A 17,091-nucleotide genomic window follows, 5' to 3' on the forward strand; every position below is an offset into this window, starting at 1 on the left:
TCCATACACGCAGGCTGCAGCATACCTTGTCCCAGAAGATGGACGCATCCGGTTACAGGGAGAAGGCTCCACCGAGTGTCCAAGAGGAGGACATGAGAAAACTCACCGCTTTTCTCGAGCAACTGCAGGTCATCAGTGAAGCTGAGAAGAAACTAGATTTGTGAAACTGGCATTGTCTGTTTCTAACTTTTTGGTTTTGAGTTTTTTGCTTTCACGCAAATTTGTTGATGCTGGAGCTGTGCTCAAATTTAGAGAAGTTTAAACGGAGCAATGAAACTGCAGTCTCTAACAATTGCCGTAATATGCTTGCTCATGCAGATTTGCTGTTGATCTGCGAGTAGACATTAATTGACTAGCCTGTGACTAACAGTTACTCTACTCATATGTAAAATACAATGGTATTTGGGATACATAATTTATATTTTGTTTATCAAATTGATGGTTTAAGTTTTTCTTAAACTATGTGCATATCTTAAACTATTGTTAAAATAAATTTGATGTTATTATAAGAAGTTAATTATTTTTATGATTATGTGAGAAACCATAAGGAAGAAAGCTCATCAGGATAGGACTACAAGTGGCAACCAGGCATGCAGGCAGGAGACCATAATGGTAGCAGTGCGCCAGTGCACTCCCGAAACAGAAAGAGTCCTCCCCTCGTTTCTGAAACACCTCATGCACCTTGATGAACAGCCATGATTATGATATCTAACTACCTGAATTGATAGTAGCATTGAAAGAAGCGATCATGGGTACTGTAGCCTGATAGAGGGCCTTCAAAGAAGTTGGATCTGCTACAGTCGCCTTGGAATGCAACGGGTGCTGGCATCTAAAACGGGGCAGACAGCTTGGAGGGCCATTTGGGTGTTGTTCCTCCTGCAAACAGTATCGGGCATGGACACTGTAGCCTGATGGAACTGGTCCGGATGAAAGATTGAAAGCTGCAGCTCAGAGCATCTCCAGCTGTCTCCCCGGGAAGCCCAGGATCTTTTTCTTTATCTGGATGGACGAAAACGGTTCAGCCGTGCCCCTGGAACCTCGTTTCGCCAAGATTTGGGCTTTCATCCGTCCGGCGAGCCCAGGTCATCCCGGCCCCCGGGGAGTGCTCGGGGACTCCGGACGAAACGAAAGCGCGGGAAACGCCGAGAAAACTTCCCGCGCGGATGGTGGCCCCGACTTGTCGGCGACAGAGGCCAATCATCTTCCGCGCGCTTCAAAAGCCTGCCGCCGGTCAGACTTCGTCGGACGCGTTGCTTCCACGCGCCGTCGCCTCGGATTCACGCGCGGCACCCTCTATTTATCGCGGAACCTACCGCGTCTCGCCGCATTCACCACCGCCGTCTCCCTCCTCTCCCCAGCCCTGTCTCCTTTTCCCAATCCACCTCCACCAGCGAGCAATGGCGGGCCATGGCGCGGCGAACAACGGCTTCGACCGCCGTTCCCTACACCAGTGGGAGGCGGAACTCCTGCACATGGCGAGCTACCCGGCTCCGCCGGACTTCCGCGTGCCCGGAGGATGGTGCCTGAGCGCGGGGGGAGTCCCGATCCCGCCACTTCCGGTGGGAGGCGACGAGCTCGACACCGCTATCGATGCTGTGCTGGTCACCTTCACCGACGAGCAGCGCGCGGAGGAGCGATACCGCGCCAACAACTACGACGCCTGGAACGAGTTCTTCCGTCTCCGGCACGAACGGGAACTCGCAGCGTACGACGGTCCTCCCCCTCCTCCGGCGTGAACTCGCAGCGTACGACGGTCCTCCCCCTCCTCCAGCGAACAACGCCGCCGGTCGCCGCTGCTGGTGGGGTGCGTCGGGCCGCACGCTCGCCCGTGTGCTCGCGCACATCGAAGGCGGCAACTCCCCCCTAGGGATGCCGCCGGCAACGTCGAACGCCGGGAACTCGAGCAACAACGACATGTAGTAGTTTATTACTTTTAGTTTATGTTTCCATCTGGCCGAATTCAAATATATGTACGGATTCGGCCTATATATGTACGAACTCGCCTACGTATGTTAAATCTTTAAATTTCGCTTATGTTTAAACAAATTTCACTTTGTTTTGTCCGAATTCACCGTTATTTATCAAAAAAGTTCATCCATCCTAGGCTCGCGCTGGGAAAATGGACTTTCCAGGCCAAAAATTACATCCATCTGGCGCTAAATAGGGCCGAATTTCGGCCTAGGGAGCCCAACGCTGGGGATGCTTTAACATTTGTCATTGTCATCGTCCACGTGCAAAATAATCGGTGCGCGACATGCCCATGTGCGAGTAGGTGAAGGATTGAGAATTCAGATTTGCGTGGGTGTGTACAGGAGGAAGAGGTTAAACCCATCTAGGGTTCTGTCCCCTCGCCAGCGACGCTGCTGATCCTTCGTCTCAGGTGGCCTTAGGGTCTTGGAGGTGTGGCGGACCACGGCCTCTCGTCGGCGGGAGGGTTCTCGTTCTTTGTTAGGTTATTTTCAGTGTCTTCTTCGAGATAGTGAGGCGGCGGCTCCATCTTGATGTCAGAATAAGGTTCTTCCCGCTCTATCCTCGCTCTAGTGGTGCGTCTAGCATCAACGGAGGGCGTGCGGAGTCATGTGCCCGATGGATCTCGCGGGATCCGATCGGTTTTCATGTTCGTTGGTGTGGTTTTAGGTCGGTCTGTTCCGATCAACAGTTGTCATCTTTGGCGACAATTGCTGCTCTGGTGCGCTGGTTCTTTGGGACCTTAGCACGACGACTTCTCGTACTACAACAAGCTCTACTACGACAAGCTTGCCCGACTCTGGATATGGAGGGGCGAGGACAGCGGCGCGCCTTCGACTGACGTCAATGTTTGTAGTCGTCGCTAGGTGGTCGAAAGATCTACTTGTAATTTTTATTACTTTTGGGTCAATTTGTACTGCTACTGATGACTTTTGGTGTGTTTCAGCAAACGTCGGAAAATAACGATGTCCCGTAGCAAAATTTTCCTTATTAGTAGATCCGTGAAATTTTCGCCAAAAAAAAAGAGGTTATCATCGGTGAGATGTTTGAAGAAAACCCGAGTTATTAAGCACAAAAAAGGAGGCCCGGCCTGTTTGTTCAGGCAAAAATTAAGACGCCGTTGCCGGGGATCGAACCCGGGTCACCCGCGTGACAGGCGGGAATACTTACCACTATACTACAACGACTCTGCTTGAAACAGTTGCAAATAGATTCAATATATATTTTTACTTGACGGCTGTGAGGATAATCTCAGGAAGGAGAAGAATTATATGCAATCAGGTGGAAAGATCACATGCATGCCTGAGAACTACCAGGACATGGTTCATCAAGGTTTCAAGGACAACGATGAAGATGGATGTGCTCTCCAGATAAGGGTCTAGATAAATTATGCTGTTTGTGTGATTTAACATGTGTGCATGGGAAAGAGAATACTAATCAATTGAAGAGATAATCTCATAATCCCTTATTACCCACATGGAAAATGTGGTACAGCAACATATTTATGAAAATATCAGAAAGAGATAATCCATTATTGAACACTACTACTTATTGTGATCCCTATGCGGTCCGTGAATATTTTTTTTTTGCTATTTGGCATCTAGTCTTTTTTTTCTTTCCTAACATCTCATGGATGGTTGTTGTGACTAGTAGACTCGCTTCACTAGAGATAGAAGTGGGTCACCTTTAGGGTACACTTTGCCAGTCTAGTTTTTTTTTTTAAAATGAACTAGCTTTATTCAAATTGATAATGTCATTGAAAATTAGTTCATTTTTCTCCATCACTACGCCATGCAGGTGCCGGAATGACAGAGTATGTTCTGATGGCCGATTTGGTACGTGCTGAGCTAAGCTTGGTACCCAGTTGCAACGCACCACAACACCTTGGCTGCAACAGAAAGTTCACCAGACATTTTTGTTCATCCGAATCATCGCGGATGGATGGATGGATGCGGAAGGTTCACTAGTCTGACACCCAACAGTTATGGCACTATAATTTTTCAGAGCCGCACGCATATGCCCACTTATCATGCTTCTGAGTGTTCAGAGAAATGTGAACCACGTGGGACTGAAGATCCCTCAGCACATCCAAAGCCTGAGGAGAGAGACGAATCTAAGTTTGTAGATAGCTCAACGGAGGTCAAGAAAGTGTTGTGCAAAGACATTCTCAGCTCTAGCAAAAGAGAAAGATCTTGGGTATACATCAGGGGCATAATTCTCTATCCATAGCAAAATTGAAATTCCAGAAATTATCTCACATTTTGCAATCCCTCTATAAATTAGAGATAACTTGGAAAACATCTTTCCACCAAAAGTAACCACATGCATCCATATATATGCTATATTATAACACTTATTATGACGATATTTTAGAAGTAAAGCCTCATTCTGCACTGCAAAGGCTAGAAATATTATAATGTGATGGCTATCGATGCCAAAAAAAAGCTTCGTCCAAATGAATTACGGGGGATTTGTCTTTAAAGCCCTCATTGAGAAAACAACTCAATGGTGTACACAAATTAGAGATAGATTAAAGATATGAGAAATGGATTTCGCTTTTAATGCCAAATGGGGTCAACCGTTCAGTTTTCAACAAATTTTCTGCATTTGGAGGCGCCCCATAGGGAAGCAAACTAGGCCACATGGCTTGTTGGAATCTCGAAAATTGTCCGGCTACGTGACTGTGCATGGAACCTGTAGAACTGTTTTGTTTGCTGGACAGAAAATAGATTTACAGAATATACTTAGTTGGTTAAATTTGAATTTCAAGTCATCATATTGGTTAGTTGGCATGCTCGTTTCCCGGATGACCCGATTTTGATCCGGGAAATGGCGTAATTGTTTAGTTTGGCTTCCTGCCTTAAGTTCAGTAATGTTTGACAAAGATTCTTTTCTCCATTTGAAAATGTTAGACAAACATGAAGTCGTTGCACCGACACAACATGTAGGAATATCTTCCATAGCTTATCTCTCCTACTGACAACTTTTTTGACATGCATTCTGTTCGGCTTGATTACCACTTAATTATGCCACGCGGTTTTGACACACATTAATTGTGGTGTATTGTTGCCCGAAAAAATGAAGAATGCATGTCGTATATGGCGATATTTCGTGTATATTTGTCACATTGTTGTTATATCTTGATATGGATAACTTGATGTGAGTTTATGGACGTAGGTAGCAACATCAAATATATACTTTCTCTCTCGCCGTGGTAATTAACTTGGTTAAACATAATGTTTTGTCTAAACGATGTTTGCCATTAAATCAAATCAAGTCGTTGTAGTATAGTGGTAAGTATTCCCGCCTGTCACGCGGGTGACCCGGGTTCGATCCCCGGCAACGGCGTTTTTGTTGTTACAGAGTTTACTTTTTCTTGAGCACTTACAGTTCCCTGTTCACCCCTTCTCCTGATGGAGGAACCACGCTGAGGAAGAAAAGAACCATTATCAGGTGGAATGGAAAGACCACTTGAAGCCACGACCACTTTTTTGAAGCCTCAAGTAGTATCTAGCTTTGTCTGAAAATGGACATCAGGGGCAATTTAGTTAGCTAGAGATCTTCATCATCAATGTTCATCAAGGTGAGTGAGATGCTTTGAAAAGAGGGATGATCTATCTATTATTGGAAGGCTTACCATTATTTTTTTGTGGAAAGGTCTATGGGGGCGCAAGGTCCACCTGAACCGTTTCCATTAAGCCCAATAATGCTACCATTATTGGCTCATGTCCTGCTCGATGCTTTGCCATCTGTCTTTCCTGTCCTGATGACTGTTCTTCCTTCTGGTTCTCACATTGCCATGGCCATCTGCCATCTGTCCTTCCTGTCCTGATGAGTGTTCTTCCTTCTGGTTTCTCACATCCTCAGATTCTGGTAGGTGTAGACTTGCAGTGCGCCACACCACATTCTCTGCACCAGAAAGCTCACCGGCTTGTTTTGGTTATAGAGTCCTCCAGCCTCCAGGATGGATGGATGCAGGAGGTTCATCAGTCTGACACCGCCAACGTCGTGACAGTCAATGTGGAGTTACTACTATTCTTGGAGAACTGGTTCCTTTTTATGGGTCTCATTTTTGAGTTCACAAAGAGAAAGATGGTGTAACTGTTCTGCCAGGCAATGTGGACTGTGGTGTAACATTCTTGGAGAACTTGTTCCTTTTGAGGCCCCATCTTTGAGTTTACATGGAAAATAATGATGTTTCTCTTGTCAGCGCAACCATCAGAACTAGCTAGTGTAAAAAATAATGCGAAAAAGCTTACCTGTTAAGTCACTTCTAATTCTAAGGATGGCACGGGGTATGTCGATTTGTCCATGATTCCGTTCCGTGAGACGGAAGTCAGTTTTAAACAGCAACAACAAAAGGAACGCATGTTTTATGTTGAGGAAAATAATGCGAGAAGTCGTGTCGTCGACGAAAACCATGTTCCCCACTTTTGTCGACTAAAATGAAACGGATGGATATCTCCATAAAAATATAGTAACAAAGATGTATAATGTGATATTGCAAAGAAAAGAACCATCAGCAGGTGGTATGGAAAGGCAGCAGGCCGGAAGAAATGCTGCTTGAAGCAGCAGCAACCATGCACATCCATCACACCCAGAAGCTTCTATCCAGCAGTGCCTCCTCCATCATGATGATGATCATCAGAGAGCTTAGTGAGTGATCTTGTGTTCCTGCACTGCAACTTGCAGAAAGTGAGGACAGAAAAGCACAAGCACCCACCCACACAAGTTGGCAAAAAACATTTTGTGGATGCCTAAGTGCTGCTCTCTGTTGTACTATTCTACGCACTGTTGCACAAGGATCTGCCCTTCATATCTATGTGTGGATGCCTTCCTGAATGAGGCAAAGAACAGGGCCCAAAAAGGAGGCAGGAAAGATTTTGCAAAAGTTGATGGGAAATAAAGCAGGCAGCCAAAGCATGAGATGCCAAATGTAGTGCAAGTCTGACTCATTTCCCAGTTTCATGGTCTGGTGGAACCAGCATCATTAGCAGTAGTGAGCTAGAGAGAAATTATTACACCATCTGTATGGGACTGAATTGCACATAAGCAATGCAGAGGGCAGTCGTAAATAAAAAGTTGACCAGATGAGAATGGGAAGTAATGCTGAATGACTCACTGCAAACTCATTTCAGTCTATCTGAAGCGATATATATACAAACATGAGATGGTGCAAGCACCAACTGATGACTGGATAAGTATCTGTGAGAAAGCATGATCTATGAAGATTGAAAACTGAGAGCAAGTCCACTTGATAATGTACATGATCAGTATTGAGCACTGGCACTCAGTGTCTGAAATTACTAGAGCATCAAGTTCTTGACATCCTTTTCCTTACATTCTCTGTGAGTATCAACACCAACAATTATGGACTGCTAGTGGCAAGCATCATCACCGGCATGCATACCTCTCTGCTATGTTCCGAAAACTCCCCATAATTAATTACTTGAATAATAATACAGGTAGTGAAGAAGAAGCTACAGCAATGGCATATTACACTAGACATCTGACCCATGGCCGGCGGCGCCAAGTGGAGATCGGCCGATGGCACCTAGTACAGCATACTCCGGTTGGCGGCCAGCTGATCATGCAGAGGACCACACTGCAGACCTTGATCTTGCAAACCCATGGCGTAATTCGGCAGCCCGAGCGTCCGGCCCGGTGAACTGAATGGTGCATTCGCCCCGCCGCTGTGCTGCTGCTTGGTGTCACCAGCCGGCAGAGAGAACTGCCCTGTCGCTGCTGAGCTTGGAGCCGGTGCGCTGGACTGGTTGATCAAGGATGATGGCGGCGAGGGGGGTCGGTCGTCGGTGAGGTGCACCGTGGTAATGTCGTGGATGCTGGACCTCCTCTTGTCCTTGCCGCCCCCCGAGCTGAGCCTGATGAAGTACTTCTGCGCGTGGCTGGCAACCTGCGTCGGCGTCCTGGTTTGCACGAAGTTGCGCGAGATGTTCCTCCAATCCCCTTTGCCGTACTTCTTGAGGCCTAGCAGGAACAATCTGGCAAGGAAAGAATGCATGATCTGCTTCAGCAACTAGTGTTGATCATGAAATTCTTGCTAGTTATAGTGTTGATCATGATCAGGCTGGATTAATGGTAGTTACTATATGTCTAATCATAGATCAAGCCATGGCTGTCTGAAATTCTAGTGAGCATTTAAGACAACTACTACTATTAACTTCCAAATTGTGGTTTTTCATGGTTGAATCATTCCAATTTCCAAAGTTTTTAAAAGGCTACCATACCCATCTGATGATGCAAAGCCTATCGAATGATTGTGAATTTCAAGAAAGTAAATTCATCTCGCTGGTGATGAGCAGAGCAATCACTCTCACAACTCGCAAGTGGAGCTGCAGCAGCTGTGATGGTTAGCAGTACTCACTTATGCTCCTCCTCTGTCCACGGCACGCCCTTCTTGCGCTCCTGCTCCGCCGTGCGGCCGCCGTGCCGCTTCCCGCCGCCGCAGCCGGCGCCGAACCGGTACCCGTGCCGGAAGTCGCCGGCCGCTCCCCCATGACCGCCGTCCCACTGCAGGGTAAAGGCGGCGGCCGCAGCCGCGGCGCCGCCGGCGGCGTAGACTGGGAAGGGCACCATGCCGGACTCGATCTGGAGGACGTCGACCTCGAGGTCCTTGAAGTGGGTGACGACCTCGCCGACCGTCTTCCCCGTTTCGCGCGCCACCCTCTCCCAGTCCGGGGAGCCCAGGTCCAGACCGGCCAGCGCCTGCTCGAACTGCTTGTTCTCGTCCGCCGTCCAGGCCCGCGCCGGCATGAACCACCCGCCGCTGCCGCCCCGGGTGGACGCGTAGTGGTCCATCGCCGGCATCACCTCCATCCACGCGTCCCTCATCATCAGCTCGGGTCAGGGTAGCTCAGCTCGCTGCAAGAAAATCACACAGCTTTTATGGTCAGATCATTTACAAACGGTTGGGATTCAGATAACAGCTCAGGAATTCGTTGATACTATGATCTCTCGAGCCGATGCGAATCGGATAAGGTAGACGCGGAATCGGAGGAGAGATTTGGGTTAGAAGAAAAAATTGAGTGGAATCTCTCTGCGAGATGAGGTAGCAAGCTTGATTGGACTCGAGAACAGTGGTACCGCACCAACCTCATAACCGTCCAAACAAAAACCATTTCATCCCCAAACACAACCAGAACCGTGAACAGCTCCACCCAAAAACGAAATTCACGTCTCGCCGGCCACGAATTCGCCGAATTCGCCAGGAAAGAATCGAAATTTCAGCCCCAGACAGCAGTAGCAGGGACCAAAGACACATAAGCAGAACCTAAGACTGAAATCAAGGAGCAGCTCCAAGTAATCAAAACCACTCACCTCCTGTGGCCGATCTCCTGCTCGTCGGCTGGAGAAAAAGAAGGCGATCTCCCTCGGTAATTGCTCAGATGATTGTCAATTTCCGAGCAGGCGAGCTCCTCTTTGTGAGCACTGGAAAAGAGACGGATCTCCAGCCAGGGGGAGAGTTCTTGGGGGAGAAAGGAGGGGGGAGAGTGTCAGCTGGTGATTGGGTGGAGCTCGTGGCCGACTTTTGGCGGTGTATATATACCCGGATAGACTGCGACGGCAACTTTGTGCGTGCGTGCTCACACACACACACACGCATGGATGAATATGCGCACTTGGAATTGTTCTTGGCTTCTCTCTCTTTCTTTTACCTCCACTACTGATATGCTACTTGACCCCAAAGTATTTCTCTGACATGAAACCTCTCTCATCACATAATATATACTTTACACCATTTTATATTGTCTAATACAACAATTTTGCATATTTGTCATCGGCTTAATGCTGGGCTATTTGCGTTCTTTTCTCGATCTGGACTTTTTTTTTCCATCCCCTGAAGTATTTTTTGCCTAAAAGATTCTGTCAGAAGCTAAAAAAGGCTATGACCCCAATATGCACCAATTGATGCATATTTCCAATTATAATTAAGATATGGGCCATTTGTCGTTCTCACTCCTTGGACCCACATGTTAGTGAGCCATGAACATCGCGTCATATGGCAAATCTGAAAATAGAAATTGTGTAAAAATAACTTGTGAACTAAACTAATATTGTACACCTACAATACATCATCGAAGAGAAACAACGAATATGCCAACTTAAGCTCAAGAGACATGCTAAGTGTTATGCATGGGCGTACCTGTCATTGACTCGTCGCCTTAATAAACCGCTTGTCGATAAGCTTGGTGAGCCACGAGCTCAACTATAATTAATTAACGACGATAACAATCACTCCTTGACATCTTTCTTGATCAACTTGGGTGCTTAAGTTGTGGAGTTTTTTTGATGATTAGTTAGAGCTTCAAAGTGGTGGAGTTGTGGCCATGATTGGTCGCCGTTGACAAGTAGCTTAGCTTGGGCCAGGCAAGTATGTTTGATGTTGCTATCAGGCGTTTGGTAAAGCATTTGCAATATGATTGATTTGCTGGCCGAGGAGGAGAGGGTTGGGCGGTCATTGTTTTATGGGATGATGCAAATTAACACGTTGCTTTCTGCTCCTGCCTGTAGCTAGCAGCTCGTATCACCTGTTTGTTTCTTCCTGGCCTACTCGTCGACCACAATTATTATTATCTTAGTTAACTCTGACCAAATTTTATTGTTGCTGTCTGTTCTAGACCATATAATGAATTTGATCACATCTCTAACACTTGCAAAAAAATTATGTTCATATCAGTTTCTTCAACCAAAACAGGACTAATGACATTTTATTAACCTAAATGTCACATTGTGACGAGACAATCACAAATACTTTAGTTACGGCCTCTGCATGGATGCACAGAAGTCTTGACTATAAATAATTATATTGCCAAAGAAATGAGTGCAGTTGTATGCAGTTGTATTGCCAAAAATTAGAAAAGATTACACTTGCAAGCTAATTACGTGTAGGTTACTCATGTTGCTTTCATGCATATTTTTAAAATAGTAGGCTCAAGAGGAGCCTGGCTTTGAATTAAGGAAACCATCAACCGATCAGGAATTACACATGGCCACCCACCCACAACACAACACCACAAACCACAAGGGCCAAACGATACAAGGGAGCACCCTGAACAACTTACAACTCAACACTACAAGCAAGCACCGAAGGAACTTGCAAGGTGAAGACTACCATGCTCCGGAACCAAGATAACAAGCAAAGAAGGCACGATGAGGCACTGCCATGTAGCAGAATGGAGATTGTGCGCGATGAAGACACCCTAGACTGCAAGCACCATACACCCTCCTGTTCTTACACCGAAAATGCCCCCTACCCTCCCGCCTTGGCTCGAAGGCGTCGAACCATTGGACATGAGATCAGCTCACCTGAGAGCTAGAGAAGTGTTGGACTCGAGCCTCGGTACAGCCCCAAATCACGACCAACGAAGGAAGGGAACACACCACATCAGCCAAACCACTACTGACCTTGGAGAGCCTAGGAGAGGCAGGAAAGTGCGGTGACCCAGCATACAACTGCATGTTGTAGTATACAATTCGTTGATATGATATTCATGAAGGGGCTTCTTCACAAATATTACATGCCTCAGAGTGGTGCAACAAAAATATTGCACGTCATAACACTCCACATCTTATATTACAAGCATGGTTCTTAACAAGTTGGCATTCTCACAGGTCCGATGAGAACACCCTACGGTATAACTTAAGTATCATTACAACTCAAACTAAAGTAGACATGACGAGCTCAACAACTTATTTAGGAAAGTCACTACGCTGCTCGGCTCCGAGATGTCTAAGGTAAGACTTTACTCCTCCGCCTTTGTGTCATCTGCTCCGTAGACTATCCCATAGTCCACACCTTCAACTCCTTCTGAAAGGTCTGGCTCTTTGTAGACCAACTCATAGTCCCCTTCTGGTGCTCCGGTGCAGGCCTCCTCTTCATGATCACAGTCTAGCAAGGGTGCCGAAAGAAAGTGAGTACAGAGGTACTCAGCAAGTTCAAAAGAGAAAAGGTGTTTGATGCACTAGCTACGACCATTGATCAGAAAAGCTCAGGTCAATGCATGTTTCACAAACATTTCTTCAAAATGTTTATTTTATTCTGAAAACAATGCCCGCCAGTCTTCACAGGTTGACCAGAACTTCATGGAGTTCCTTTCCTATCTGTGTTCGTAGTTCCCTTCCTACAACAGAGAGTGACAAGCCACAATTTGATGCACTCTGCAGAGGTGTGTTACTTTTCCCATAAGAGAACTTATCCCTGTTGCTAACCGGGCGTACTTTCCCGTCCACACTTTCTTGGTGTGAGTCCCAGTATAAGGACCAAGCCAATCATTGCCTTCTCCGCGACCTTGCATACCCACCCTTTTTTCCATCCGCACATCCCCGGTAGACTTCTCCCGACAATATGGATTTACCCACGATGGACTATGGACAATCCATCATAGACGGTAGAGCGCACTCATCCTCAAGGATGGGGATCTAAAGGATTTCCTAACCGTTGCAGTGTTCTCGCAACACCTAGCTCGACTCTATCAAGTCCGTTGATATGCAGAAGAAAAAAGATACAACTGACTTCCCTAGAGCCATTATAGATCTCATGGTCAACGCGATATGTACGGCGCTAGAATCACTAGACGACATTGGTGATTAATCCTAGATAAGTAGAACCCTTGCAATGGAACGTCCACCATCAACACATACCATGGTTCCATTGCCCACCATATAGTCATATTCATAATTAGAAAAGTAACATTTTATTTTCAATGCAGGAGTGATAAGTATATTGCTTTGCGAGTAAATAGATAGAAAATAATCAATATGACATGAGCAAGAGTGAACTTGCCTGCAGACTGCAAGATAGTGCAGTTCGAGGGTTTGGATGGAACCTGGACCTCGGGTTCTGAAAAGAAACATCATTGTCCGATAAGGACAATGTTATAAAATCCAAATGATATATGCATGATGGATTTGTTTTTGGTTGAATCCCTTTCCCCGGAGTATTTATTAAGATTTGTGTAATTAAAGCTTTATTGGAATATTTATTCCTCAAATAATAATTTATAATCCTTTAATATTATTCTGATGAGGATTTTCCTCAAAAGAAAGAATTTGGAATATTAGAATTTTCTCTTTAAAATATTTAATTTATCTCAAAAGAAAAGATTTGGAGTTTAGAATCTCTCTTTTTAAAAATATTTGATTTAGAAAATATTTATGGTTAAGGAATAGTTTTTATAATTATTCTTATTTTTCTTGAATTTTTGGAGTTATCCTGGATTTATTTGCAATTTTTTAAAGTGGAAGGGTTAAATTTGAATTTGAAATGATTTAAATTCTACGTGAAAAGACTAAACTACCCCTTGGGCCCATTGGTCAGCCCACCAGGGTTGAACCAGACCGGTTCAGCCCAAAACCGACCGAGTCGATCCACACACACACTCGTCCTAACCCTAAACCTAGCGCTCCCGCGACGCGTTGGCGATTTGCATCGTCACCGCAGTCGCTGCCACGCTCCGGCCAGCTCCGGCCTCGCCTGACCTCGCCACCGGTCTCAATCGACTCCCCTTACGACGCTCTTCCCTTCTATCCGCGTCGATTCGACGCTCGCCGCCTCCTTCTCCAGATTGCCACCCTACTAGATCTAGGGTTCATACGCCACTGTCTATTCTTCATCGATCCATGTCCTCCTGGGTGATGAGGCCACCGCCGTCAATGTTTTCGTGTACCCGGAGATGGACCTGGCGCGGGTGGTGCTGTGGCGCCAACTGTGTTGTCGTCTCCAAGGTGCTCGTGCTTGCGGTGAGGATGGACTCGTCGGCGTAACGCCGGCGACTTCCCTGAGTTTGCAGCTGCTGCGGCCACACGAGCACTCCCTGGCCATGTCATAGCCTCTGCTCCCAGGCGCATGGTAAGCTTCCCCTTCTCCTTCTCTTCTCACCTCTCTGTACCCTCCATTGATTTACTATGCTCTTCTTCTTCTCCTGCTTCCTGATGATCATTAGATCATACATGAGTGCTCCTCCTGATGCCACTGCATCCATTATCTTCTCTGCCTGGCTTGCTCTGGCTAGATGTTGCCATTGCTGGCCACTGGCCATGCTGTGCCACTACTGGTGCTTCTCCATTGCTGATGCTGTGTATAGCTTGTCCTGTACATACTGGTGCTTACTATGTGCCTTTCTTGCTCCTACTCCTTGCAGTGCATCTTGTGTTCCTATGCACACTATTTACTCATGCTATTATTTATGTATATGCTTGCTTGCAAGGTTGTAATGACCCTACTCCTGTGGTTTCTTCTGGAGCCAGTGATGCTTTTGGTTGCCATGTTATTCTATTGTCAGGCTCTACTGCTGCTTAGCTGAAGCATTAGCCATTGGCTAGCTTCCCAGCACTTGCTGGTTACCCAATGGTTAACTTGTGATGCCTACTGGTGTGTAATCATCTGCACTTGTGCCTTGTGGTGCTACTGGTGCTATACCAGTGACACTTGTGTATGCCTCGTGTATGGTTTAGGATACTCTTGCGTGCAGTTATTACTTGGTAAAAAATGTTTGATAGCCTGGTGTGCTTTACTGAAGCATTGGCTTCAGTAAACTAACCTGCGCATGTCATGCTCTTGCCTTGTGATAGTTTACAGTTTGATTTACTTGATGAACCATGTGTTGGTGATATTCATTTGATTTAAAGGATGCTTATATGAATTCTATGATGAATTGGAATTAATTACTTGTCTGAACCTCTTTGGTAATGAAAACAAGCTTGCCTGTGTGGTTTGTTTGCTTGTTGGGCTTGTGTTGTGACCTCAGTATCTTGCTACTGACCTTGGTTGCAAATAAATTGGCTAACTGGTTGGTTTTATGAAAATAAAAATATCCACAGCTGGGAATCAGTTATATGAATGCCTTGTGGTGATCTTTTGATGAAAAATGGGTCTTGCTGATGGTTTTACACCAGATGATGATAGGTAGATTAGTTGGCCACTATGTTTGGTTTGTCTAGCTAGTTTGGATAGCTGGGTACTCTAGCTGCTTGTGCATGTCCAACTATTAGATTCACTAGCACTTGGTCTGGCCTCTTCTTTACTAGCATCACTTGGTCTATACCAAGTGATGATTAATCCTGTGGAGCATCTGCTCCACACCAAGTGTGTATGAGCATGCTTATGATGGATTTAATTCTTGGATCCAATCTAGGTATGAGTTATACCTTGCTTCAGCTCCTAGATGGTTTCTTTTTGTTGATGAAGTGCTTTTGGCTGGTTGACTTGATCAACTGCCCTTCACCTCCTAGCTCCTGGATGATCTTGCTCTAAGTCACCATGGTCTACTACTTGGTTTTGCTTGGTTTGGTTTGGGTTCAATGGATGAACTGGATGAATATGGCTGCTAGTGTGTTCTTGCTAATGTTCTTGTTGTCATGTGGAGTTCATCCCTATCTCCAAGTTACTGTGCTATTTATAGCATTTGGTGATGCCCTACTTGGTCAACAACATCACTATGGCTATGTGATGTGGTGTCGTGCCCTGGTTTCATCATGGTTTGTGATGGGGAAAATATCTATGCTTGCTTTGGCTTTTGTTGGGACTTGATCCTCCTAGCCAATGCTTATCTGGTCCATTTCCTCTCATTTTTACTGCCCAAGTGGCTTTGCCACTTGTTACTGGATAATCTGGTTCTTTTTTCCTTCTTATTTTGCAGGTTTCATGTTGATCAAGAGTTGGAGATGATCAAGTGAAGATCTTTGAAGATTTAGTGTAGGAAAATATTCAATATTGTAATTTTATTTTTATTTACTTATTTATGTTGTGTATTTGCTCCAATTAATATAAAGGAATTATGTAAAGACAATGTAATATGTGTGTTAAATCAATAAAGCTCAAGTTTCACTTATGAGCTTTTTGTAATACTTATAATTTATTTATGAGATGTGTTGTATCAATGTTATATTGATTTGAGTTATGAATTATGAATTCATTTGAATTGTTGTTTACTTAAATCCATATTTGTTTGAAATTAAAATCAAATGCCAATTCAAATTCCTCGCCAAAACCCTAATTTCAAAAGAGATAATGTCAAAATTTATAGCACTCTCATCACTCTAACCCTAATAGCAACGAGAGAGAAACCTCGATCCCTCTTAGGTTTTATGCAACTAGGCGCGAAAATTTCCCCGTTTTGCGATGAAATGCACAACCCTTTTCTAAATCTACCCCACGTTTGTCCTATGTTCTGGGATATTACAGAAAGCCACAGGAGGCAACTGCACATGCCAAAGCTCCAGCCTTAAACTCTTTGCATAGAGCACCACACTTCCCAGGCGACGCCTCCAACGAGGACACAACATGGAGCACGTCGACGTTGCCCAATCCGCGGGATTTCGGGCTTTCGCCCGGGAGGTAGGTCAAGGTGTAAACATGGGACCTCAGCCACGCCTCCAAAGAGGAAGAACGGCGCCCGAAGGCATCGCCAGGCCAGCCGAGCTAGGGTTTCCTCCGGTCCCAAGCATACCACCAGCAACATCACGTACTAGGTCTGGGAGCAACCACCGCCTTTAGCCAAACCGGCGGAAGAGAGATCCGAGCGGGGAGACACAAACCAGATTTGATGAGGAGGAAGACCTCCATGCCGCAACATCGCCCGCCCCGGTTGCACCTCTCGAGAGGTCAAGGCCGATGGCCAGAGACACCCGCGACGACGCCTGCGCCAAGCACGCCGTCGCCATGCCTGAAGGGCCACCTCCCAGATCCATGGACCAATCCAAGGGCGCGACGGGCAGCACCCCAGCCATTGGCCACCATCATCAAGCACTGGCAAGGCCGAGCTGGAGAGGAGGACAAGGGGGATGGGGGAGGGCCAGAGGCGGAGGTCAAGCCCCCCACACACACAACAACATGCCTCCATGCCACCGCCCTAGGAGGGCCCACACGTAGATCCCCGCTGCCACCATCACCGGCTCTGCGGGGTTACGCCGACATCAGCCTCAGGGGATGGCGAGGAGAGGGAGGGAAGGTGGGGGAGGAGGCGGCGGCGGGGTTTAGGGTCCCCCCCTCCCCGGGCGTCCGGAGGAGACGATGCGAGGGGTACGCACTCGTTTCCGCCAAATGGTTCGTCGCTTTCATGCATTTTCGTCGCTGGTAATTTATTTTTTGAAAGAATGAAGGGT

At 46.2% G+C, this 17,091-nt stretch overlaps 1 protein-coding gene and 2 non-coding genes across 3 annotated transcripts; 1 reads left to right on the forward strand and 2 right to left on the reverse strand.

Annotated features, from left to right (window-relative positions):
* Positions 1-3,083: 3,083 nt before the first annotated feature.
* On the reverse strand, positions 3,084-3,155 carry TRNAD-GUC. Its single transcript has one exon. It is a non-coding gene; the product is annotated as a tRNA-Asp (tRNA).
* Positions 3,156-5,244: 2,089 nt separating this feature from the next.
* TRNAD-GUC lies at positions 5,245-5,316 on the forward strand. Its single transcript has one exon. It is a non-coding gene; the product is annotated as a tRNA-Asp (tRNA).
* Positions 5,317-7,222: 1,906 nt separating this feature from the next.
* LOC124667394 (transcription factor DIVARICATA-like) lies at positions 7,223-9,595 on the reverse strand. Its single transcript, XM_047204684.1, has 3 exons — positions 9,307-9,595; positions 8,354-8,850; positions 7,223-7,970 (listed from the first exon to the last, which is right to left on the reverse strand). The coding sequence occupies exons 2-3, from the start codon at positions 8,821-8,823 to the stop codon at positions 7,523-7,525; spliced, it is 918 nt and encodes a 305-aa protein (XP_047060640.1). The 5' UTR covers positions 8,824-8,850; positions 9,307-9,595; the 3' UTR covers positions 7,223-7,522.
* Positions 9,596-17,091: the final 7,496 nt, after the last annotated feature.

Source organism: Lolium rigidum, chromosome 6 (genome assembly GCF_022539505.1).
Source record: "Lolium rigidum isolate FL_2022 chromosome 6, APGP_CSIRO_Lrig_0.1, whole genome shotgun sequence".
Taxonomy (NCBI): domain Eukaryota; kingdom Viridiplantae; phylum Streptophyta; class Magnoliopsida; order Poales; family Poaceae; genus Lolium; species Lolium rigidum.

Excerpts from the sequence above, each read along its gene's own strand:
- LOC124667394 (XM_047204684.1), bottom strand. The coding sequence starts at position 8,823 with ATGATGAGGGACGCGTGGATGGAGGTGATGCCGGCGATGGACCACTAC. Across the intron at positions 7,971-8,353 it reads TGGACAGAGGAGGAGCATAA|ATTGTTCCTGCTAGGCCTCA; the intron begins GTGAGTACTGCT and ends TTTCCTTGCCAG.